Source organism: Planococcus citri, chromosome 3 (assembly GCF_950023065.1).
Source record: "Planococcus citri chromosome 3, ihPlaCitr1.1, whole genome shotgun sequence".
Classification (NCBI taxonomy): domain Eukaryota; kingdom Metazoa; phylum Arthropoda; class Insecta; order Hemiptera; family Pseudococcidae; genus Planococcus; species Planococcus citri.
In genome coordinates this window covers 52349463-52375294 of record NC_088679.1, presented here as the reverse complement: position 1 = coordinate 52375294, position 25832 = coordinate 52349463, and the positions used below count along the sequence as shown (strand labels likewise).

The window sequence follows — 25832 nt, the reverse complement described above, 5'->3', positions numbered from 1 at the left end:
GTTAGTCGTATTGCAGTCTATTTTGCGTAAATTCATTCACAGTGTAGCTTACTTTAACGTTATCCAATTTATTCCGCAACCTATCGACTTCTTCGCGCCGTAAACGTAATTCCGTAAAAATAGGTTCCAAACTATCGGCGGTGTTCGCGGCGCATGCTACCATATGCGCTTCTTGGTTCGAATGTAAAGAAGAAGATTTAGCGTGCGAATGATGAGTGTGAGAGTGCGAACGAGGAGCAGCACCCGAATTACTCTCACTAGTCACCGAACTGCACTCGGAGCCTTCATCACTCGCCCCGAATTTAGCACCAGCGCCTCCTCCTCCGCTACTCGAGGTCAAACTGCAGCCACCTGGTAGCGTAGCGCTACCGTGATGAACGCGATCGTCGTCGACTGAATCGTTTTCTCCGGTCCCTAGAAAATCAAAGAAGAAAAACATCAATATAGTAAATTTAATTTAAAAGAAAAAAATCTCAAATTTTCTGAAATCGATGAATTTTTACTACTTACTCGATAAAGAATTGATATTATCCGCGCTTCCGAATTTATTTCGAATCAGATGCGCAAATTCGCGTGGTTTCGACATCACCGACCTGCACAATGAAACAGCAATAATTAATATTACCTTAGAATTGCACAAACGTAGGTACATAAGTTTATTAAATGACAACTTGGTCGTGTATGCTGATCGCGTAGGTATTTGTATTTCTTATTCGACACTCGATTTTTTTTTTCATTCGTTTGTTTAATATTTTTTCAATTGCTATATTTACTCGAGATAACGTCGCATACCATCTTTAAAACGTTGATATAATTATTATCGCAGAAAAAAATCAAGCCAAATGTGAATGGTTTGTTTCCGTCAAACGAATGCTACACAAGTTGACAAAGAAGTGATGAAATTTTCTACTCTAAAATAACTGAACGTTCGACTTCGAGTACACATTTCCGCGCAGGGAAAACGATGAAAACAAAAAAATTAGCACGAATTTCAATCTACCAAAATAAAATGTTCGTATTCGCATCAAAAAAAAAAAAAAAAAAAAAAAAAATAGAAACGATCGTTCGAGTGTAAAAATTATGTCTGATCAAAATTCAATACAATTATTTAAAAACAAAAAACAAAATGCACATACGTACCCTGATAAACCTGTGATTCCGTCTCTTATATTACCGCCTACATTTCTACGAAAAATAGTGAAAAATGAAGTGAATAAAATGAAAACACAAAAGCAAAAAAAAATTAAATATGCTGGAATAAAAAATAGCGTATGAGGAAAAACAATGTGTGTGAATATTTTTTTCATGTTAAATGGCATAAAAACATGATAATGCAACGCGAATATGTTGAATGGTTTGTGAGAAAAAAAATGGCCGTAAAAAAACAACAAAAATTTTACATTTTGATAAAAAAAAATCATGAAATACGCCTCCGAAACCAATACTTATGAAACTAAAATCGGGTGTAATACAATTTGCATATCCTACTTATGAAGGCACGTCGATATTTGAAATTGTTTTTTCAAGAAGACTTTGTTCAGAACTTTTGCCATATTTCAAAATTAGGCACAAATCGGTGTATGGAGGAGGCAATGAATGAGAAAAAAAAATGACAATACAAACCTGAACGAACAGGTTTCTCCTCAACTAATCCTTGAAAGTTGAAAGAGGCTAGTTTGAAGATAACTCATACAATTTTCAATTTTTCATTCAATAAATCCCACTTCCGACTTTTTAATTGAAAATTTTCACCTCCTTTCACCTTCTCAAAATTCGATTTGATAATTTTTATTTTTCAAATTCACTATTGGAATTTTTTTTTGGTCCCCAGACGCATAAGGCGCTGGGGGTTTTTATTCTGAAAAAATAAGGAGAATGGAGGGAGATATAGTGTGAGTTTTCTTTGATGGATTCAGCAAAATTTCTCACATATATTTTTTACTCCTCGCTAATTTCAAATTGAAACGACGAAAAAACACGAAAAAGAAAAAAAACTTACGCTCCCACAAAAAAAAAGAAACTAATTGTAAGCTGAGAATTTACCACCAAACGAAATTTCGAAATTTTAAAAATTCAATAAGTGACGAAATTTTTAGAGGGAGTACTAAGCTGTAATTACGAGTATTGGGTAGGTACGTTTATGAGCCAACTACAGATCGTAACTCAGAGATTTTTAATTTTAATTTTCAAAAAAAAAAGAAATAAAATTATTTATCGCCTGGGAATTTATACCTAATGAAATATGGCAAACGTTCCACTTAAACCCCAGAGTAAAATCGCAACGATTTTTATTACAAACGAGTTAGTCTCAAAACACAAACAAATTGTAGAAATTTACAATCGTCAACGAATAACACGAGTTTTTTTTTAAAATCAGTTACTCACAAATTCACACACAAACACCCTCCAACTCCCAACACCAAAAAAAAAAAAGGGAGGAAAACGAAAACAAAACAGTTCAAACTACACAAATCGTGTTCGTATTAAAAAAAAATGTAAAAAATCTATTTACCTTAACCCTTGACCCATATCTCTGAGAACTTCGCGAGGCTGCCGATGATGACTGGAAACGCCATGAGCTTCCAAGTCTTGCAGTCGTCTGTTATATCCATCTAGTTTCTTTTGCAGTTGCGATATGGTTTGGGCGTATTTTTGGTTCTTTTTTTCGAAAACAGCTTTGATTCTTGTCAATTGGTTTTTATCGGCGTTCGAGGCCAATTTTAGATACTCGTTAACATTGTCTGCAATTTAAAAACGTACGTACGGATAAATATAGACGAAACCGTGGCAAACGAATCAATCGAGCGAATACGCAATGCTGAGAATCTAATTTAATCAAATTATCCTTAAATTGAATCAACTAACCATCGCGTGCCGTTTGTTCGCCTCTGATCAGATCTTTAGTACGGTCTATTTTCACTAGAACATGTTCCATAGCAGCTTTCGTTTTACTTCCGTCCGTATCTTCGATAAGTTCCGAAGACGAGCCATTTGGTAAGTATCCGGAAAACGAACGGAATCCGTCCTTTAATGAAAAAATGAAACAATAATTCGTTTGAATAAACATCTACCTGAACCTAAGTAATTCGAATTTTTACGGTTACATTCAAATACCCTGTAATACCGTCAACGGAATCAGAGACTGACTTAACGAAACGAAGAAAAAATTCACAACAATGTAATGGCGTGACTTATTACGTAAAATCAAATCGGTCGTACGCCAGAAATAATAACCTCAAATGGTTAATTAAAAATTCTCAGCAATTACAATACTCTTTAAAAAGAAAAAAAAAACGAAAATATAATTCCTAAATGTTTTTCTCTTCGTCTTCATCCTTAGTAGGTAAGTATGTAGGTATTTATTTATTTTATTCCCAGATTTTTTTTTTTTTTTTTTTTGAAATCAGGAAGTAAGATACCAAAGTAGGGAACAATTTTATTTTTCAACTTTATTTGCGAATTATTTCAATTTTTCAGGATCCTTTCATGCCATTATAAATTATAATTCCTTATGAAAACTTCACGTTGAAATTAAAAAAAATTATTTTCCTGAGTTTTTCCTCATAGTTTTTTATTTTCTCGTAGAAAAAAGCTACAATTTTTCAATAGTAGGTATTTTTCACGATTTTTTTTTGTAAAAAGTATTTTATAATCAATCTCTCAAGTTTGTTGTCCTAATCGAGAAAACTCATTCATTTTTTTCAGATTCAGATTTGAAAAAATATCAACGTAAGTATGGCTTTATCTATTTCACATTTTTTTTGAAAAATAATTTCCATTTTTATCTCAATATCTTTTTACATTCCTTTTTTTATTCGTCTTTATTTGATTCAAGCTTCAAATGTTCTTTTCAACATTTTAACGAAGTATCCGACCATCACATCTGGAAAAATTATTTTCAACCTTTCAATGCCTGGGAGAAGTTCAACTGACGAATTTCAAGAATTTTCATTAAAGAAGATCAACTTTGATTTCCAAAGACAAATTACTTATGCAAACGGAAACAAAAAACCAAGCTGATGGAGATTTGCAGTAAAAGGAGGAGTTGCGATAAGGCCATTTTTTGGCCCCACCTAGTTTTCGACTCAACCATTCTAAAAAATATGTTATAATAAATGTCCCAAATACGAGACCGTGGTTGGTTAACCCAAAATGACCATTTTTTGGGCTCCAGGGGTTCCCAAAGTTGCGAATGAAAGAAGAATTTTAGGAACCACTGAGTATAAATTTCAAAAACTTTTTCAGCGTACTCGTATAATATCTGTTTTAACTCGGTAAACGTTATGCGAGGAGATTTTTTTTCATTTTCGACCCCCGAGGGCAAAAATTGAGGGAGTTTTCACTTTTGAAAATTTTTGGAACCACTATTTTGAACCTACCGCTTTGAGCCCCGCTAAGAAGCTTTTTATAGTATCTGAAAGACTTCCATCCTACCTACCAAATTTTGAGCTCAATAAAATTTTGCGCTGGTACTCAAAAATCCAAATTTTCCAATTTCTTGTAATTTCGATATTTTGGGAACCCCTGGAAAACTAGAAACCTGCGAAAAAGTTCAGTTAAGCTCCTTGTATATTCGTAATTTTGAACTCTTTTTTTTAGAGCCTCCCCCCCCATTTTAGGCACCCCTAAAAAAGGCGTTTATGCAAATTTTTTCAAATAAATCGAAGAATTTACATTGAAAGCACACTAGCAAGTACTCGATAATTTTTCGAATGATTTTTTTCAATAACTTTCAAAATTGAGCTATTTTGGGCCGAATTCTGAGATTTAACTCCTGGAAAAGACGTTGAAATCACGTTTTCACGATTTCAACATAGTAAAATCGAATGAAAAATTATCGAGCTCTTGCTAGTGTTTTTCAAACGCATATTCTTCAATTCATTTGAAAAAATATGCGTAAACGCCTTTTTTAGGGGTGCCTAAAGTGGGGGCTCCAAAAAAATGGTTCAAAATTACAAATATACAGGGAGCTTAATTGAACTTTTTCATCTAAATAATTGATTATATACCTCAAAACGTTACGTTTGGCGCAAATCGCAGGTTTCTAGTTTTCCAGGGGTTCCCAAAATATTGAAATTACAAAAAATTGGAAAATTAGATTTTTGAGTACCAGCGACAATTTTTATTGAGCTCAATATTTGGTAAGATGGAGGTCTTTCAGATACTAATAAACTGTAAAAAGCTTTTTAGCGGGATTCAGATCAAAATGGCGGTTCCAAAATTTTCAAAAAAATGAAACCCAATTTCTGCCCTCGATGGTCAAAAGTAGGAAAATCACCACACATAACGTTTATCTGGTTCACACAGATATTTTACGCTAAAAAAGTTGGGAACCCCTGGAACCCAAAAAATTGTCATTTTGGGTTAACTAACCACGGATTCGTATTTGGGACATTTATTACAACATTTTTAGAATGGTCGAGTCGAAAACTAGGTGGGGCCAAAAAATGGTCTTATCGCAACTCCTCCTTTTATCAGAAAATTTTTAAACCTGCAAAGGAAAAATTTCAGCTGCAATGTACTACAAAATATAGCAAATTACTACAAAAAATGGCCAGGAGGCTTCTTTACTAAATTTTCCAATAATTTTTACTAAATTGATTTTTCTATCAAAATTGGTGATTATGTTTTAATATACATATAACTTTTGAAAACGAGCAAGAAAATCCCATGATAAAATGATCTACTTTTAGACTCGAAATTTCAAGTGAGTCACTTTCAATGACTTCATTTCCCAGCTTCTCCAATTTTGATGACGAGCCAATTTATTATAGAATTTTTTTGTTCTTTTTCAAAAGTTACCCCAAAATTAATATCCAAAACCAAATAAAATAAAATTAGAATTTTATAGAAAAGCTTTGAAATTTTTTCTTCAATTTTTAAGCGTCTGTTACTTCTTTAATTTTAAGGATAGATCAGTTTGGTAGAGGACTTTTCCTTCAGAAGTCATGCCAGGTTTCATATTCAAGTAGCCCCTTCAATGGGCAATGATAATAAATTTGGTTTTGGGACCTATCATTTTTTTTTCTTCACTAGCAGAAAATAAAGACTTTGAAAACAATGAAAATATTCCCAAATTTGTTGACTTTTCAACATACTAGACAAAGTTTTCCGTTTTTTTTGTGTTTTGTTGGTTTTTTTTTTGAAAATATGTAGCATTTACCTCAAAAATGTAACAAAAATACTATACACTGTACCCGTTCATCTTCCGTAATATTTGGATCGTCGGTAGAACCTCCATTGCTGGACACATTATCAATACGTATCAATCCGGTATCTGCAGAACTGCCTCTTTCGTGTCTCATGGCGACTGGCGATTTACAACGACTCATGGTACTTTCTTCGACACAAAATCTACGCGAGATATGACAAAAATGCACTCGATCAGACAGGTACATCATCGTGATCCATCGTCATCGACGTGATCGTGATCGTGGCGTTGTCAATGTCGATCTCGATGGCGGTAAATTCGTTTATACGCGGACATTACCGAATCGAACTTACGTAGCGGCATTCCAAGGTCTGGACGAGGTGGTTAGTCTATTCGGCGAAGGGCTTCTGCTAGTTATTTTGTTTCGTTTCACAGAAGGCGGAGTTCCTAGACTTCCCATCGTACATTATAGCCGGCTTGATGTTTTATGCAAAACATTTCCGAGTATCTGAAATCATAATATAGTAATAATAATAATGAAATTTAGAAACGCCACAGAAAAATCTACTGTCAACGAGATTCTACGAGTATATCTAATTGCGAATCGTATAAGTAAGTTCAGGTATATTTTTGGGTCTTGCAATAGGTTTGTTTTTTCTTTCCAGGTCGAAAAAGTCGCAAACGAGAATAATATGTAGTTTACGATGGCGCCATTTATTACCATAAGGCCTACGTAGGTTGTTGTCTTCGCAGTCGTACACTCGACGCGAAATTAACGAGTACTGTATGGTTTTCTTTTATACATGTCAGGTCAAGACATTGTGGCTTTGAATTATTCCACGTCTTTATACAGAACTGTAGGTGTGTGGACTGTGGACTTACGAGTAGAGGTACATACTACATACATCGGTAACGTCGCTTTTTTTTCAACTGTCACCAAGTTAGCGAATTCTTTTTACGTCAAAATAAACACGTAAACGGTAAGTCGGTCGGCCATTTCATTGAAACCAACAAGTTTCTACTTTTCAAACCAATAAAGCATTTCAGTGGTCCGATGTGAACGTTATACGAGTAGTCGATTTTCACACATCGACAATGAAAAATTGTCCAGAAACTCTGTAAACTCGAATCAGAGGAGGGGAGAGGGAAAATTCATTCAATTAAGATTTATAGAAGCAGAATAGACTAAAAAGACCGTACCAAGAATTTCCGATTTTGTCATTCTCCCTTCCCCCAGAAATTTTTCATAATGGTCCCAAAGTTCAAAAATGCTGAAAATTTTCAAAAAATACGATTTTTATAAAAATTAACATTGAAGAAATTTCAATTTAAAAAATCGAATTACCTAAATTTTATGAAATGAAAAGACGTTCTGGGGAAATCGCATTCACCCTCTTTTTCAAAAAAGCATAAAGAATGCCACCTTCACTTTTTTGAAATTATATGAAAAATGAAAAATAGTGTTCACAGAACACTTGGTTTTGGTAAATTTAATTTTTTTTCTTCATTTTTTAAAACAGGATGGACAGAAATTTACATTCGTCGGGGTCGGGGTAGTAAATTTCACCTTTAATGTCAAGGAATGAAAAATCTTACTTACTTGGTTTGAAAAACCTAGTAGTTTCAAGAGGAGTTTCAAGCGAGAAAACTGAAATAACTTATATAGGACCTTCAATTAAAATCTTTTTTTTTTCATAAAGGAACCTGAAGTACCCAGTAGGTAGGTACTTCAAAGATGCAAATAATTTATTAATAGAGAGGAAAAGGGGATAGAAAACACTGAAATATAATTAGTAATTATTAATTACTTATTTTCTGAGAATAAAATGGTCTCCGTCAAAAAAAAACGTATCTGCCCTCCCCCATCCAAAAAAAAACTTGAATGCTAAAATGTAATGTACGGTTGTGAAAAGCTTTTCAATGTCAAAATTTGCAAAAACACAAGCACCAATTACTTTTCCATGATTTAGAATTTTCAGATTCGAGATTGAAAATGTTCTGCTTTCTTGTCCCATTACCATAGTTTTCACCGCAGCTCTTTAAACCAATATTCTTTTCCGAGAAACTGACGACAAGTTGAAAACCACCGAACCAGTTTTAAGAATTGTACCGCTCAGGTGAAAATTTCAAGGGACGATAATACCTAAGTATTCTATGAACGAAAAAATTAACAGTGAAAAATTATTGTCTCCAGGAAAAACTGTCGAGACATCCGGTAGTTATACAGTATACACACCAGCTACGAGGAAAAATGAATGCATCATCGTTGCAATTCCGATAAGCGAATCCAATTAACAAAGAAAAAAAAGAAAAATAATACGAAACGAAGAACACGTTCGTAATGTACGGTTAATTAACGAGTGCAACATCCGTCGTAAAGTTAAACAATTCAGATTTGTTGGCCTTAAAAACCAACAAAAACTAAACGAATAATGGCGAAAATCAATAACATCCCTGAATAAAGAATGTATTTTGAAGAAAAAATTTTCAACGTCGAAACGAATGAAAAATTCTAAAATTAAATTAATTTCGAATAAATGAATCACGAATGAGTCAGGATACATATTTTTAATTTGTTTAATCCTCATGGTAACGGTATTTTTATTTTATCAAAGACCCGGTTCTCGCAGCGTAAATTATACTTTCAAAGGAAAAAGTATAAAAGTCTAATTTTAATTACGTTACTAAATTAAAAAGCTTCGCTAAAATTCGTCGCAACTTCTATCATGTTTGTTTGTAATTCAAAAAAGGAAAAAAAATCCGTTGCATAAGTAATTATTTACGTATTTCGACATAAGGCTAAAATTAATAAGTATACGTCTTTCTACCCCAATGTGAAGAAACTTTTGCAATCTATCAATAAATTTTTCCTTAGGTACGTAATACGGCAAGACCAACGCACCTATCATTTCATCGATACGTAGATTAGATATGTTGTTATTAATCGTCGATCGATTTTTATTTTATTATTTTTTTTCTTATTCATCAACACTGGCATAAATACATAAATGAAAATGATTCATCGTTAGTAAAATTCAATCAACAATAGGTGTCAAAAAATACACAAAAAAATTAGGTCATCGATATGGAGATAACTGAAATAACCGCCATAAAACTTCAGGCAGCGAAAAATTTCGTTCGAATGGTTAATCGATCCTTTTCGTGTATTTATTGTTGTTGAAACTTAATTACACCTTTACTCGAAATTTGGAAGAAAACTACCAGCATTATACTTGTAAGTAGGTAGAGTTAGTACATGTAAAACGAAGTGAAAAATTACACAGTAAACTTTTCTTTTTTTTTTCTTCGAATACTCGTAGAAACACCACGTTGAGAACTTTTTCAACACACTTCGCCATTTCGTTGAAAAATTGTAATTAACCATCATTTACAACAACGCTGACATCGAAATGTTAAGTATTTTGCCAGAGAATCTTTTTTTATTTGTTTAAAAATTACTAATATAATAGTTTTTGAGAATTAAATATTAAAAATGCGGCTCACTTCTTCATGGCGAGAGCTAAAAACTGAGAGTTTGAAGACTGATTTCATTCAACTTGACTTAGGTATGTAATGTAACGATAACAAAAGAAGCATGCTCAGGGAAGGGCAGGCTAGGGAAGAGAATGGAAAGAAAGGAAGACGAGAGGATTTTCTGACTTGAGAAAATTCCATTCAGGAATTCAAGGGTAAAAATAACAAAAAGTCTCACTTCAATCTTGAAATTTTAAAAAATTGAAAAACTGTAAAATTATCTTGCTGGCCAAAATTTGAGCCCGGGTGTTGAATAAGAGTTAAAATACTTTTAAAATGTTTCAAAATTTCTTTTTTGAAAATTCAGTTTAAAAATATAATTCCATGAAACAAGGAAAATTGCAACTCCAAATTCCTACGACAGAACAAATTTTCATTCTGGAAGACGATGCTTTGTAAATACGCATTTAAATACAAAGTTTCGAATGATTTTAAAATTCATTTTTAGGATTTGATTTTTAAAAATAAAGTGAAGATTCTTCTAAATCTACTGAAAAAAGATTTTGAAGACGTCTTATTTTCACCTAGTTTTCTTCAAGAAAATGAGTTCATGGAATTTTTGAAAATTGTTTCCAATACGAGACTATTTTTTAGGACACAATATGATGTCTTGTGTAAATTTAAAATCGTGAAAAAATTTATAACGGAATTCAATGGACCCACAACCGGTAGGTTAGGCAAACATACCTACTCAAGCACAATGAATGTTGCTAAGTAGTTACTGGGCAAATGCGTTACTTTTACCCTGAAACACTCAGTATCTACAAAACATAAATCGAATTTTTATACGTATTAAGAATAGGAAAGAACACAGTGCATGTTACTCGAAGAAAATTGCTGAAAATTTGGATTTTAAATCTCATTTGCCTTTACGTAAAATTATTTCGACAGATTAATAATAGCATCACGCAATGAGCTCGTACAATGGTACCATTTTCAATCATTTCCAATTCCTTTTTTCAACACAACATGGCACTTTTCGAGCGAAATTTTTCCAAATATTTGCCATACAAATGATCGTAATTTTTCAATCGAATCTCATAATAATCAATCCGGAACGTATCGCGTAAATAATGAAAGAGAGAAAGTATAATGATTACCAAAAATAGATTTAAATAAGAATACCTAACCATCCAATAATATACCGAATCAAAGTGTATACAATTATCACAACTCGCCATAAATAATCGTCTGGTGAATATTACTGCGCAAATTACTCATCTTAATTAGATTCTTTTTTCCACGGTAAATCGATCTAAAGCAAGCATTGGAAAATCAAATGATAAAAATCATATTGTATTCCAAAACGCGCAATACCACTCGTTACGTAAAATTTTTCGAATTTTAAAAATATAAGTCAATCTTTCAAAAACATAAGAAAACGTCGAAATATGTACAACTCATGCCCGAAAAAAAAAACAATATTACCAAGTCTGCACGTAACATTCTGGATGGATAATATAAACCTTGTTTTTTTCATTGTTTGTCAACGAGAGGTACATTTTCAAAACATTACATTAAAAAAATAAGTGAATTTATTCATGAGAATTTTGAAAATTTTTTTTGTTCGATGAAAATGGGCACACAAAAAATAACGTAATTTCATTTCGAATTTATTAATACATAGCAGATTTGATGAAATATTATTTGGGAAGTTGAAAAATGTCGATAATATTATCTTTACAAAAAAATTCCAACATGCCAAAAACAAAAATGAGTATATTTTTGATAAGAATAACATACAATGACACGAGAAAATTTGAAATATTTACAACTGAACTTAGATACCTACCTACTATATTGCTAACCTTTGATCGCAGGTCTCTGATTTTACTCTCATCTATTTATATTTTGTCATTTACTCATGCGTGATTCATTTGAACGACAATCGATGAAACGTACTCGTATATCTTATTTTTTCATAGAATAAGACTTAGGAAATTGAGATAAAACAGCACAAAGAAAATGTCGAGGGTAACGAACTAAAAATATATTTTATAAACAGTTCGAAATCACGAAGTATGAAAATAATACTTTTCATCTTTTTTTTTGTTGGGTAAAACGAGTTTTTAATAATTCAGAAAATTATTAAGTTTGTGGCGAAAGTTATTTCTCTTCACGAAAAAGCACCAGATTATGAACAATCGAACTCTCGAGATGATTAAATTAATAAGCGATAGTTTCTATAGCAAAAAAAAAAAACATCTGAGATTCTTCTCCCAATTAAAGACAAGAACCATTCAAGATACACAAGTATTAATAAGTTGAGTAGAGTAGGTACTCGAGTATAATATCTAAGCGATTACATCCGATAACATAATCGAGAAGAAGGACAGGACTTCTATTTTTGATTTCATGTTGTCAATTTATTTCACCGATAGTGTCACCAAGTGTACGAAAAACATTAATTAAAAATTATTAATCGACGATTCGGTTAGTTTAAAAAATTCGCTTTAATTTTGGCGGAATGTTTGGTATAGGTACTTGAGAAAAGTAGAATATTTTTCGACATCGTTTACGGATATTCCGTTCATTATTTCACGAAAATTTTTAAAAAGGTAACACCTCGTAATGATCCAAGTGTTGGCTCTCATTCAATCGAATTTCTACACTAATTATATTTTTCTACAACTATGTACACACACATTTCATATCACCGCTAGAAAGACGAACGCGATGAAGTATCCACAAATGTCATTAATAGTTATAGAGTACCGTATGAGCTTTTATGTTTGCAACTTTATAAAATATCATGGACTGTACCTAGATCTATTCATTGCACAACAAGATATGGTAACGGCCCATTTATCACACGTACCAATGAAACTGCTTTTATTGTCTCCACTCGCCTCGTAAACTGTATCTTTTTTTTCTCACTTCTAAATATTTATATGCGACTAAATTCGCGCAGAGTAATATCTGTAAAATTATGGTATTATTGCATTTTGTTATGACAATCATATCTAATTGCAATTTACGATATATCAACTGTTTAATTTAATTTTATATTAATCTGACACACTTTATTCGTGTACTGATATTTTGTCAAATGTTACGAACGAAATTACATGTATTTTTTTTTGCGAGATTATAATATGTACACCATCGTAGGGAGCAACCAAGTGTTCTAGAATTTATAATAGTTTTGGCTCTCGGTGTAAATTAAATCGACCATGTGCTTCTATACCGGCTTATACTCGCCACTCGCAAAGTATAATCTTTTATATCCCCAACTAATTAAACCTGCCATTCTAAAGTTTTATAATTTAGCAAATCTGCATTCATTACGATCCTATTTACATGTTAATACATATACATACGTATGTCAACTGTATGAAACGTCAATGGTAATTATAATTGGTCAAAGAATTGACTTTAAAAAATTTAAATTTCAGGAACTTATTTTCTAAATTAACAATTTTTCAATAGTACATCGAAGCACAACTAACCCTCCTTCATTCTTCGTTTGATGGGAAGATGCTGAATTTGATGCATAATATTTTTTAGTAAAACCTATTGAAAAAAAAATTAAAATTGAATGTTCAACTTCGAATTTTGGTCCTTTCCCCACCACCACTCGAAATTTTACCAACCTAATTAAAACTATAGAAAGTTGAAATTTGGTGATACCATATCCACCCCTCCCCCCTCTTTGAACCCTCGAGCAAATTTTTGGAAGCAACAACTTCAATTAAATTTTCCCTTTTCAAGCTAGGACGCCAAAATTGGGTGAATCGTTCTGTGACAAACTGTAATTCTCAAAAATTAAGCTAGAAGCTCCCGATCGACGTGAAACTGTCTTCAAACTATTTACGAGGTATAGAAAAAGTATCTACTCTCTCGAAATAGGGTTGAAAGTAGTGTACATTACAAAATAAATTTCAGCTTTCCAGTTCAAGTAGGTGGTAAATTTTCCATTTTTTCACCTTTTGATTCGAATTTCATTATTTTCCTCGAGATTTCAAAAATGGAACTTCACGATTCCAGAAATTTTCGTTGGTGAAATATTTTACACACTCTTCTGATCTACAGCTACTTTTACTTGAGTCAACATTTTTGCGTCATTTTATTATTATCTCTCCAACATTTTAAACAATTTTCGTTTCAATTTTGTTGGATTCGTATCGGTATTTACGCAGTTTTCGCAATACTTCCAACCATCTTGATCATGTGCTTACATTAGGTTATAGAGAGCATCCAGAGACAAAAAAATATAGGAGGATTTCATGCATACATTCCCTAGAGAGGAATATCTCCTCTCAGTTTCAAGGGGTGGGAATCTTTTTCAGAAATCGTGGTTTTTTCCCTTCAACTCCTACCCAACCTATTTTGGGAAAATCAGCCCAGAGTTTTATAAGATATGTATCAGCTAGTCTTTGATATTCTGCGTCAACCTAGGCCATTGCCACCATAATCCTAGACCACTTTTTAGGGTTCTACTGAGCGACTGAAAATTTGCAAATCGCTTACTTTGGGGTAAATTCGTGCATTAAAAATATTTTCTTTTTAAATATTTCACATTCATTTTTTCAAAACATCGAAAGATATCATTTCTGAAAGCCGGGGAATATTTCGGAACACAAAGGTCTCAACTTTTTTGCCATTATTGCCAATTTCAAAAAATTTAGAAAAATCCAAAAACATCAAATTTTGGTTTTTTGAAATTAGCAACAATGACTAAAAAGTTAGCACAATGTGTTTCAAAATATTACTCCAATTTCAGAAATTATATCATTCTGGCCATTTTTCTCAAAATAGATAGGGTGATCGAGCGAAAAAACTATAACTTTTTCAAAACTGCTCCCTCTTTGAGTCTGTACTTGACAGACGTCTCAGGACAGTGAGTTCAAAACGATCCCAACATGGCTGACTCCCATATATGACGTCACTATCACTGTTTATGATAAGAACTTGTGAAATTTATGGGATTCGCATTCTGAATCTGATTTCAACTTTGCTTTTTGAGAATCGAGATTCAACTTTCAAGACACATTTCAATATTCTGCATATGAATTTAATTTATTTGTAGATACAACTCTATACATTGTATACTTTTCACAGCTATCAACTCAACTAGCATCTCAAACTTCAAAGTAATATCCCTGTCACTTCGATTTTACCACCAACTCGAGTTACCATATTCTTCAGTACATATTTCTTTATTCATTTTTGCTTGCAGCTTTCTATCCTTTGATTGATTAAGTATGGTATGACAGTGGGATCAAAATAGATAATCGCATCAACTCAACTTATGCATACAAAATACATAAAATATATCAATCATGTTATGTTACTCAATTTTCATTTGTTATGAAGATTTTCATGTAGAACTACTGAACTACAAGGTAAGTACTCGTAATGAATTTAAATTAATTATATGAGATGCTTTCAGAAACTCAGAAAGTTCGAAATGTTCATCAGTTGCGAAATGTTGACTTCACTTCTATAATTTTCAAACATCAAACAGAAACAATGGACATTTTCAATTTTTATACTTTCACCAAAAAACTACATTGAGTAGTGGTCCAATAATCTGGTAAAACGGCTAAACATCCAGATTTATTGCATTATTTCAATACAAATACCTGCAATACTTATGTGAATCGCGTAAATTTTACAGGTTCTTATCATAAACAGTGATAGTGACGTCATATATGGGAGTCCGCCATGTTGGGATCGTTTTGAACTCACTGTCCTGAGACGTCTGTCTCTGAATACACGGGTCATTCCACGTCAACAAGAAGTGGTAAGGGAGGGGGGGGTCGGCGATTATTTTGAAATTTTTCCTGTGGAAAGACCTTTTGAAGAGATGACTCAGAAAGAGGTCAAAATAAGACAACTTAATTTCAAACTTTTTTTGATGTTTGAAATTGAAAATTGAATTTTTTCGAATTTTGATTTTTTTGTGATGAGTTTATTTCATCGAGTGAAAGGGGGTTTTCAACTTTTTCAACGGATACGTAAAAATAGGGGTCAAATGGGTCAACTTCACCAATCAAAACTTATTCTCATGTTTTAAATCAAAAAATCGCATTTTTTTGCAAACTTTCAATTTTTTAAAATCGACTTTATGAAATAACGCAATCTCAATTTTTTAATATGTTGTTCAGCATGAAAAGGTGTCCATAATATATTTTTTTCAGAATTTTTGAGAGTGGGAACGATATTAAAACTACATTTTGAAACTTTTCGAGTTAATTTTTCGTACGAAAAAAAGTGGCAACACTGATTTTTATGATATCACCAAAAAGCCTTTCAAAACCCCTAAATATTGGGAAAAAATTCACTTTGGTACGTATCGCGGCTATCGAGTAATCCACTGCTAAAATGGATGATATTTCAAGTTCACTAAAGACTTTGACACCCCCTAGCAGCCTTTAAAAAAGGACTAGAGGGCTGAGATTTGCGCCATTGGTCAACCCTTCGGAAGGTCTTTCCACAGGAAAAATTTCAAAAAAATCGCCGACCTCACTTACCACTTCTTGGTCGAATTGACGTGAAATGACCCACTTATATATCCCCTCCAGAGACACTTGCAGAGCTTGCATTTTTTCTTGACAACTTTCAACACAATATGAAGGTTTCCACTGAATACATATATACGGGTTCAAAATTTAAGAAATCATCCCCAAAAAAATTTTCCTAAAAAATCAGCTAAATTTTTAAATAATAAAAACTGTTTTTTACTCACATATTGAGTTGTTCTTTTTTGAGTTTTGGCCCATTTTCATGGTAAAAAATTATTTCCGAATTTTTTTGAAAGTGATTTCTTCAAATTAAAACCCCTGATGTTTTTTTTCAACTTATCAAGATAGAGGAGTGAGGGTTTCGCCATTAGAAAGAGCATTCACGTCGACAATTAATATGTACATTGTACACCGTATTATCTAGCACATTACGCTTTCAACTGCCAGTATACCGCCATCAAAATAATCTCACACCATCCAGAGGAGAGAACTTATCAAATTTCTCGATTAATCGTATACGAGTACAATATAAATCGCGACTGTTTTGATATCGTAGAAAAATATCCCTGCCAGTAATTAAGTACAGTAAATGCAACACACGAGTACATTATTAGAAAAATAGGAAATGACTCAATTATGCGTCAACAAAAATATCACCACAATAACCGATGATAAACTATCGTAAAAATGGATTTAATGGTCAAACATACACCGACACGTAATACGCAGACGTGCAAGAATCAATATCGTGAAATGCTGCAATAAGTATTTATCGAAAAAATAAAAATCATTCATAATTACTCGCACATACATATTTCATACGTACTTATGAACTGGCAATGATTCATCATCGTCGATTACCGGCGGCGGCGGGCGACGCATTACATTTTAGACGTGCGACGCGACGCAAAGAGGTTTGTACTTTAGGCATATACAGAGACTTACACAGACACACAATATTATGAACATCGCATGGTAAATCCTTTCGTTTTCGTTCATTCATGTTAATAAATTAAACGACGTAATTCTAAATCGTCCGTATCATAACCATAGGCGGCGATCTGGCTATGCGATCCCTTATGTGGTGCATTATTTTTAAGGCACTATTGTTAATTACATGGCAACAACGACGCGACGCGACGTTTCCTTTTTACTTGACTTCCTAAACTCGCCAGCAGTGGTTAGGGTTACCCCACTTTACATCAACTAACGCAGACAGACAGGCAGGCAGAACTTGTACATTATTTAATTTTTTACATACATTGTTTTGTTTACATGAAATTAAGTATGTACTATTTTCGTGTATTCACCTTCGCACCTTTGCGTAGTCCACCACTTCCTAATTCTCTTCTCGTTAACTGATCGATTAATTGTACTAGAATTACGTTGCATGCTTCACATACGTAATGAAGTTTCCAAGGAAATTGTCGTGTGGATAATATGTATAATATGCACTTGACGAACGTGACTGTGAAACCGTCTAAATCGAAAGTTTTGTCTTCCGCACTTCGCACAATATCATTGTTTCGCTTTTTTTACGAGTACTTTCCGAACAGCGCGAATAAGCGTTGTAAGGAAAGTATTGTTTTCGCCCGAAAAATCGATTTCGAGATTTTCATGGAATTGGGTGTTTTGAGTGCTTGTCTACACTGTTTGAAAAAACTTGATTACTTAGTATTGATTTATCAGAAATTCACTATTCAAAGAGGTTTTTTTTTGGATTCTAAGGCACACTTTTAAAGGACCTTCGAGATATTCCTAAATATGTAGTACTCATGTCCAGATCGCGTACGGATATAAATTTGCACGAGATCCATTGATCAGGTTCTCAATATTTTCAAACTTTCTTCTGGAAAATGTTTTGATGAAAAAATTGGATAACTGATCGATAAATCTAATAAAATGCCATTTACATATTTTGCATGGGTCATTTGTTTTTTCAAGAAATCATAAGTAAGTATAGGTAATTGCGTTTCTTTTCAACAAATATCGACGACTTCTTAAAATTCAGGATTGGGAAAAATCATCAAACCGAAATCTATCAGATTTCCGAAGTACAGGTGAAATGTGTTCCAAACATCCCACTTTTCAATATTTTGTTTAGCATTTTTTGTTTAATGATCGTTAGCTCCTTCAGTTTTACAGGTAGGTATAACACGTTAAAGGGCTACGTTGAACTATGTACATTTTTTTCAAAATGATATCACGTAAAATAACATTCAATTTTTGCAGCTGAACACCAACTAACTAGACATCCTGTACAGCACTTTTCAGTCTTCTTCAGAATCGTCCTACAGTCAGCTCTCGTCCCATTCTCCCAGCCAAATACGAGTGGTAATAGGTAGTACTAATTGTAAGTAGGTACATAATGCATATAACATTTTTTTTCATAATATTTCACCACTAGATATACCTATGTACTACATAATTAACACAAAGTAAGAAAAAAAACATTGCATTAAAAATTGATCCATCACTGTTTCGTTTTCCCAAAAGCGTCTACCAACATATATCCTTACAGAGGAAAGTATCCCAACAAGCACAATATCTTTTAAACCGGACGAAATAGTGCCCAAAGGAGACCCCGAAATACACCACAAGCAAAAATTTCAAAAATTGAATTCATTTTTCACCTTTTGACAAATTCGAAAAAATTTTAATTCGGTTCATTTCTGATTTTTAAAAAATGAAAATTTTATCAAATTGACATTTAAGGCTGAATTTTGGTTTTTGCTCTATTTTGAACCTCCCAAGTTGACTGACGATGGTTTCGAACTGTTCTGGAGCCTCAAGCGGATTTTCGAAACCTCAAGTTTTCGAAAAAGCTCGGATTTACCATATTTGTAATCAATTTTGACCCAACCAGGCACATATTTTCAACATTTTTTTACTTTGGTACCGGTTCAAATCCAAAATTTTTTACTGCGATCATTTTCGAAAAAAATTGAACAATGAATTTTAGCATCTGAAATTTTTGCTGTTGATGTATGTATTTTGGGGTCTTCTTTCGAATCTCCTCTGTTCGGTTAAAAATTTCTTTTGTCATTTGGGAGACTTCGAGTTCCCTAATACGAGTATCTAGTATTGAGTGTCGAGATTTTTAGCTTTTCATATGATCCAAATTCTACCAGCTGGTCAAATATGATAATATAAGGAATCAGGAATCGCCCTGCCTAGTGCCTACATAATACGTATGTGTCATACATGCTGTCAATAAAGATGGAAATAAACTTTAGATAGACGTATAGACACCGCGAAGACATCCACTCTGTCTGTGGCTGTCTTTCCCGCTGTTCGCCGTTCAATAAACGGAATATTTTCGAATCAGTGACGCATAATCTGTCCTATCGCCGTACACTTCTGTTTACAAAATGTTCCGTTTTTTTGCTATTAAATTACCGTGTCGTCATCGCCACCATATACCAGTATACTATTTCAATGGTTCACTAAGTAAGGTTAAGTGTAAGAAGCGCAGGTCGCCGGAAAGTTCAAGATGAAATACGTCCGCTTTTTTTGTTGTTTTCCATCTTCAATAAGACCTAATTGAAAGCGTACTTAAGGTTTTAAAAAGACAACCTTACTAATGGCCGCCTGCGCTGGGTTTCTTCAAATTTTGTCAATACGTTCAAAATCTAATTTTTACCTTCGTATCGTAGCTAAGTGAGCTATTCAATTTTTCAGCATCGTTATTTTTCTTGTTCTTTACACGGTGTGAGTTTGAAGATATTTTTTTATCGTGATTATTTTCGAAAAAATATAGTTTGACCATTGAGCAAGTTGAACATTTAGACTGTTTCTAGGACAAATAGCGATCCAAGTGGGATTTTCTGGATGAAAAAATAAAATAAAATAATCATCTAACAATATTTGAGGAGGTGGATAGCAAAACGCAATAACTCCATTTTTGGTTTTTTTGGGAAATTAGGAAAAATTGTCAGAAGGGGAAGGGTGGGGGGTCGAGTTCCGAAATTGGTGTCAAATGAAAGGGGAAGGTGCCACAAATAAAATTTCCACTCAACTTCAAAATTTCGGTCACCTGGGTAAGCACAGTGAGGAAAAGAAAAAAAAGTTATTGCGTTTTGAACGCAAAATTTTTTTTTTGGTGTTTTTCTGCAAAAAACGTATTTTTTATTTGAAAAAATTGATGTTTAATCGAGAATTTTCCATAAAAAACAATTAAAAAACTGGAATGTCAAATTCAAACAATTCCTGTGTGTGATATGGCATTCAGAGAGTGGCAACGAAAGCACCATTTTTTTAAGTAACTCCTACCCAACGATTTTCAGTACCCACCCGATGAAAAAAAACAGTGTTACCACATCTGCGCAACTGAAATGTATAAAAAGTAGTGGAGTTATTGCGTTTTGCAAACAAAATCTCATTTTTCAATGCATTTAGCTCTAAAATCAGACTTGTTTTCCTCGATTGCGCTATGATATTCAACTGATGGACAAAATCTGACACCGGGAACGGATTCCCCGTTGAATTTTACATAAGGATAGATATCAAACTCAATTTTCGTAATTTTGGAGTTATTGCGTTTTGCTATCCACCTCCTCATTTGGTAAAAGACCAGGAATAAAAAAGAGATCAATTGACTTAAAAAGTACCCCATTAGCTTGAAAGTTGAAACGCATGAGAAAGAGATCGATACCTATTTTGAAAGTGACGTATTTCAAGAAGTTTTGATTGTACAGTTCAAGTTCAATCAGTCAAATTGTACTCGTAGGTATCTTTCCACAGTAATTCAACGATGACAATGACACAAATCGCATTTTGGTCGACGCCTCTTTACTTAAATTGGTAAAAAAAGTGCGCATGCTGAAACGAATTTTATTCAATTTAATTCATTTAGTACTTCCACTAAACCTTTCAAATTTGCTTTGACGTCAACTATCGACAATCAATTTAATTCTCTCTCTTTTTTTCTATTTCTATCCAATGCTTTGTTTTTTATTTAGATATGATGAATCGAATTCATATCGACTTGATTTGTACATAATTTGGAAGGAAAGTTTATTTTTGAAATGACAGATTTTGAGACCTGGGACCAATGTTTCCTCATGGGTGGGAGGAGATGTTGGGAGTTCTAGCAAGATAATAATAAATGGTCGAAAGAGGATCATTTTTCAGAACTGAACACTCATTCATACCTTTTCAAAAAATTGAAATGTTGGAACACAGTGCCAAAGGTTGTTCTTTCAAAACGCATCATAGGTGGTCTTATTTCTAAGTAAATGCCTTAATTTTTTCAAAAGTAAGTGGCAAACGATAAACGATTTCCGATTCCAATAATTCCGCCCTTCGCTATTTTAACAATACGCTTTTTTCAATCAATTCTGAATCCTCGATTTTGAGTATTCTACGTTACAAATTTCTCGCACCAACACGAAAGAAACGATCAATTTATTTCTCTATCGTTTACATGATAACAAATTGATAACAGTTTATCACAGATGAAAAAGCAATCGCAAAACAATACACTCCGCATTAAAACACCGAAGGCGAGAAAGAAACAAAATATCAACTGGGGTATTCTTAGACATGTGCGCCGCCGATTTCACGCCGGCGCGCCGCCGCCGATAATTCAAATTTTGACGCGCCGAGATCTTATCGGCGTGAAACGGCGCGCTATTCTCACGCCGGCGCGCCGCCGCCAATAATTTTCCCAGCGTGTTATCGGCGTCATCGTGATTTTAGAAAAAAAAGGGGAAAAACAGTTCAATTTCAGAAACTTCAAAAAAATTCAAACGAATTGAAAATTTAAAAAAAAAATTTGAATTCATGAATGATCTTTAATAACACACCCTTAGGTGAACAGCATAACATGTTCCTTAGTTGTTCTTCATACGTTTCAGTTTTCTTTAGGTAATACCGAGTTAAAAGCTAGAGGGAGGCACTGCACCACATTAAAATTTGAAACTCGAATTCGTGATGGACAAGGAACAAGGAAAAGCATAACTTTTATGAATCATGTACGTTCTTGTCATTTTATGCTATTAAGCTAAGTGAATTTCAATGTAAAATATTAAAGTAAAATGCTGTGAGTGTGATTGAAATTATTATTATGAAACGGAAAAATACGAATACATTATCCACTTCAAAATCATCAACCAGTGCAGATAATGATGGATCCGCCAGTTTCAAGATCGATAAAGAAAACGTTTCTCAATTGAAAATATTATTGATATCCGAAATAAGCTCAGCTCGGGCAAAAAAAAGTCCGGTATGGAAATACTTTGGTCATTTAATTTTTACTTCTTCCAATGGTGCAAAGAAAAGAATTGGTTTGGAATATTTATTTTGCAAACCTTGCCTCGATCATTTACAAGAAAGATTTTCTAGTGCCGGCATAGATGATGATGATATTGAATTCGAATTTTCAGAAACTGATGATGTTTTTAAAAGGTATGTGTTTGCAGTTGATCATTGTGAAATCTCCAAAGGCTGAATGATATCATATCATAACATTATAAATCAATAAAATGTTTCATCATTTACAGCTTTACTGTGAAACGATATAAAGAAACTGTCAGCACGAACAACTTCATCAGACATCTTCAAGATGATCATCGCATTTGTATTGATGATAAAATTATTGAACAGAAAACTACGACTTTGAAGAATTTCTTTAAACCCAAGGCGGAGCAGAAAAGACTGACTCAAAGTATGACAAAAGCTGAGGAGAAATTTATCCTTGCTCGCCAGATTGCGTTATTTATTTGCAAAGATCTATTACCATTTAATGTTGTAAGCGCTGACGGATTTCTGGGCTTTGCATTGGTAAATTGAAATACAAAATTATGTTTATTTCAATTTCAAGTTGAAAATGTAAATTTTGAATGAACTATTTTCTCATTTTAGAGTCGGGGAATAATTACTGAGAAAGAAGACATGCCTGATCGTACGACAATTTCTAGAACTGCGTTGAATGATGTGTATCTTTGTGTTCTTTATGAACTAAAAAAACAGATAAAAAATGGTCCATTACACGTCTGTGTGACGTTTGATATGTGGACAGATGTTTGCCGAAAACCCTACATAACGTACACACTACATCAGCTAACCGATGACTTCGATCTCCAAAAGTTTACTTTAACTGTCCGATCATTCCCTGGTAGGTATTTCTTTTTATTTCATAATTAATTACTTACGTAATTATATGAGCTTATAAGCAGTGATGGCAGCGTTCATGAACAACAAATTCACAAATGCAAACAGAAAACGCATTCTTTTTTTTGAGGAATGAGAACTGAACGTGTTATTTTTGAAAGAACAAAAATTTGAACATTTTCTAAAATCAGTACCTACAATTTTCCAAATGTATGTAGCAAAATTGTGTTTAATGATTATTGATAACAGTTTTACGTTCATTTTCAAAGCATGTTTGAGTTCATGATTGCATTTTATTTACATTTGAGTTTGGAATCACAAAAAGTGAATGCGGATATTTGAAATAAACACAAACACAACAGGAATGCAATCATTTGAAATCAACAGGAACGAGTGCATTCAAAATTTTCGTGAATGCTGCCATCACTGGGAATAAGAGTGTAATTGAAACGTCAATTTTACATCAGTCATATTGAGTAAATTTTCAATTTTTCATGCACATTTCAAATAATTTATGTTTTTTGTTTTTATTTTTCTACAGAGCGTCATACAGGTGAAAATATACTCGAATCAATGGAATGTGTTAAAGAAGAATTCCAACTAAAAGATAAAGTAATTACTGCAGTCACCGATGCGGGCCGTAATGTAGTCAAAGCTATCAACTTGGCGAATATACCTTCACACCGATGCTGGGGTCACGCATTACACAATCTAATAATGCGAGATGGAATCGCTAAAATTGATTTACTAAAGCAGTTGCAAGCAAAAGTTCGTCGAATCATTACTGCTATCCGATATAAATCCTCTCTTCTCGTTAACTTGGAGCAAGAGCAACAAAATGTAGTTGAAAATGTGCAGATTTTAGACGAAGTACTGGCAATTCAAGAACAAGCAATTTACGATGAGGTGTTTGAAATCGAATTGGATGAAGAATTTGATGATGATAGCGCTGATGATCTTGATAATGATGCGAATGCGGATGCCGATGGTAAAAAAAAAAGGAGAACTTTGAAATTGGACTGCGTGACTCGGTGGAACAGCCTGCTATTAATGATGGAGAGCTTTGGTGAAAACAAGCAGACAGTTTTGAAAATAATGCAGCAGGTCAATTGCAAGGAAGAATTTACTGTATTTGAATGGAAGCTCTTACAAGAAATTACAAAGTTTCTCCAGGATTTTAAGACGATAACGGAAATTATGTCGGCTGAAAACGTACCAACTTTAAATTTATGCTTATTATTTCGAAGTGAGATCGAAGATAAGCTCAAGGCAGACTTAAAGGATTCACCTACGTTGCTAGATTTCAAACTTAAAATGAAACAAGCGCTTCCCAGAAGGTTTCCTATCACGGAATTGATCGTTTTAGGTTCGTTAATGGATCCAAATTACTTCAATTTGAATGCGATCGACTCGTACTTGAGCACCTTGAATCTAGATAAAGAAGCATTTCTACTCAAAATGTTGAACGATTATGGTATTGAAGAAAAATTCAAAACGGGTGTACAAAATGCTGAATCAACAAACTGTAAAGAGCCGATTGCTGGGTGTAGTAAGGATACAGAGCCCACTGCCGAATCTTCCAATGATAAAACGAGTAAAAAAAAGTATTTGGAGAAAATTCGTTTGAAACATTCTACGATATCTTCTGATAGTGCCGCATCAGATGAAGTTTCTATGTATTTATCGATTAAGAAATCGCCAGATGATGTATTGAGTTTTTGGAAGAGATCTAAGGAGCAGTTTCCTCGCTTGAGCATGTTGGCTCAGTGTGTCCTATCGATATCAAGCACTAGTACTCCGAGTGAACGTGTGTTTTCAACTACTGGGTTAATTATTGATCGTAAGAGGACTTTAATTGAACCTATAAATGTTGGGAAGGTAACTGTTGTTCACGATAACTATAATTTGTTAGAAAAAAACTGAGTGTTTCTATGATTGTGATATTTTAATATTTTACTCTCTAGTTTGTCTTTGTGTTGATAATTTTCATTCCAAATGACTCTAGTTTCTTTCTCTATTTGTATCTTAGATTTGTTTTTACTTGTGTTCTCGAGTTTATATTTTAATATCTTTGAATGTTCTTTAATCTTTATTATCAAAATAATTTACCTATTACCTACCATTTTACTTGTGTTCTTTAGTTTATTTTTTATTATCTTTGAAGGTTCTTTATTACCAAAGTTTATATTTTAATGTTTTTAAAGGTTCCTTATATTACCTAAATTACTTGTGTTTCTCAGTTTATATTTTAATGTTTTAAAAGGTTCCTTATTACGTACTTGAATAATTCGGCGTCAACGAACATGTGTTGCACTCTGGCGGTGAAATGCATGAAACACATGTTATCATGCTGAAAGGGGGACATTTTCATACTCACGCACGCTTACACACGCGCACACACGACTTGTCGAGATGCGAATGAATGCGATTCTCTGCAAAAAGTCCCCCTTTCAGCAAGTCGATGGTGGCGCCGCCACGAGATGTTAACGCCGAATTTACCTACTTACAAGTGTTTTTTAAATCATTATTTCAACGTATTTTGTATGACTTGTACTTGTATGCCAATA

General features: G+C 33.4%; 1 protein-coding gene across 5 annotated transcripts in view; it reads right to left on the bottom strand.

Annotated features, from left to right (window-relative positions):
• Window positions 1–25832, bottom strand: part of Dmtn (transmembrane and coiled-coil domain 2 protein Dmtn) — a 36495-nt gene that overhangs the window by 5104 nt on the left and 5559 nt on the right. For 3 of the 5 annotated variants that reach the window (XM_065356662.1, XM_065356659.1, XM_065356660.1), the window contains exons 2-8: window positions 6505–6659; window positions 6198–6354; window positions 2866–3025; window positions 2513–2741; window positions 1141–1185; window positions 511–593; window positions 53–414 (exon numbers count right to left, since the gene is read on the bottom strand). In XM_065356662.1, the coding sequence (XP_065212734.1) occupies window positions 53–414; window positions 511–593; window positions 1141–1185; window positions 2513–2741; window positions 2866–3025; window positions 6198–6354; window positions 6505–6611 (1143 nt within the window). In that variant the 5' untranslated portion in view covers window positions 6612–6659. Of the gene's footprint in view, window positions 1–52; window positions 415–510; window positions 594–1140; window positions 1186–2512; window positions 2742–2865; window positions 3026–6197; window positions 6355–6490; window positions 6660–25832 lie in introns of those variants that run through there. The other 2 variants (XM_065356663.1, XM_065356661.1) reach the window with 2 other exon arrangements.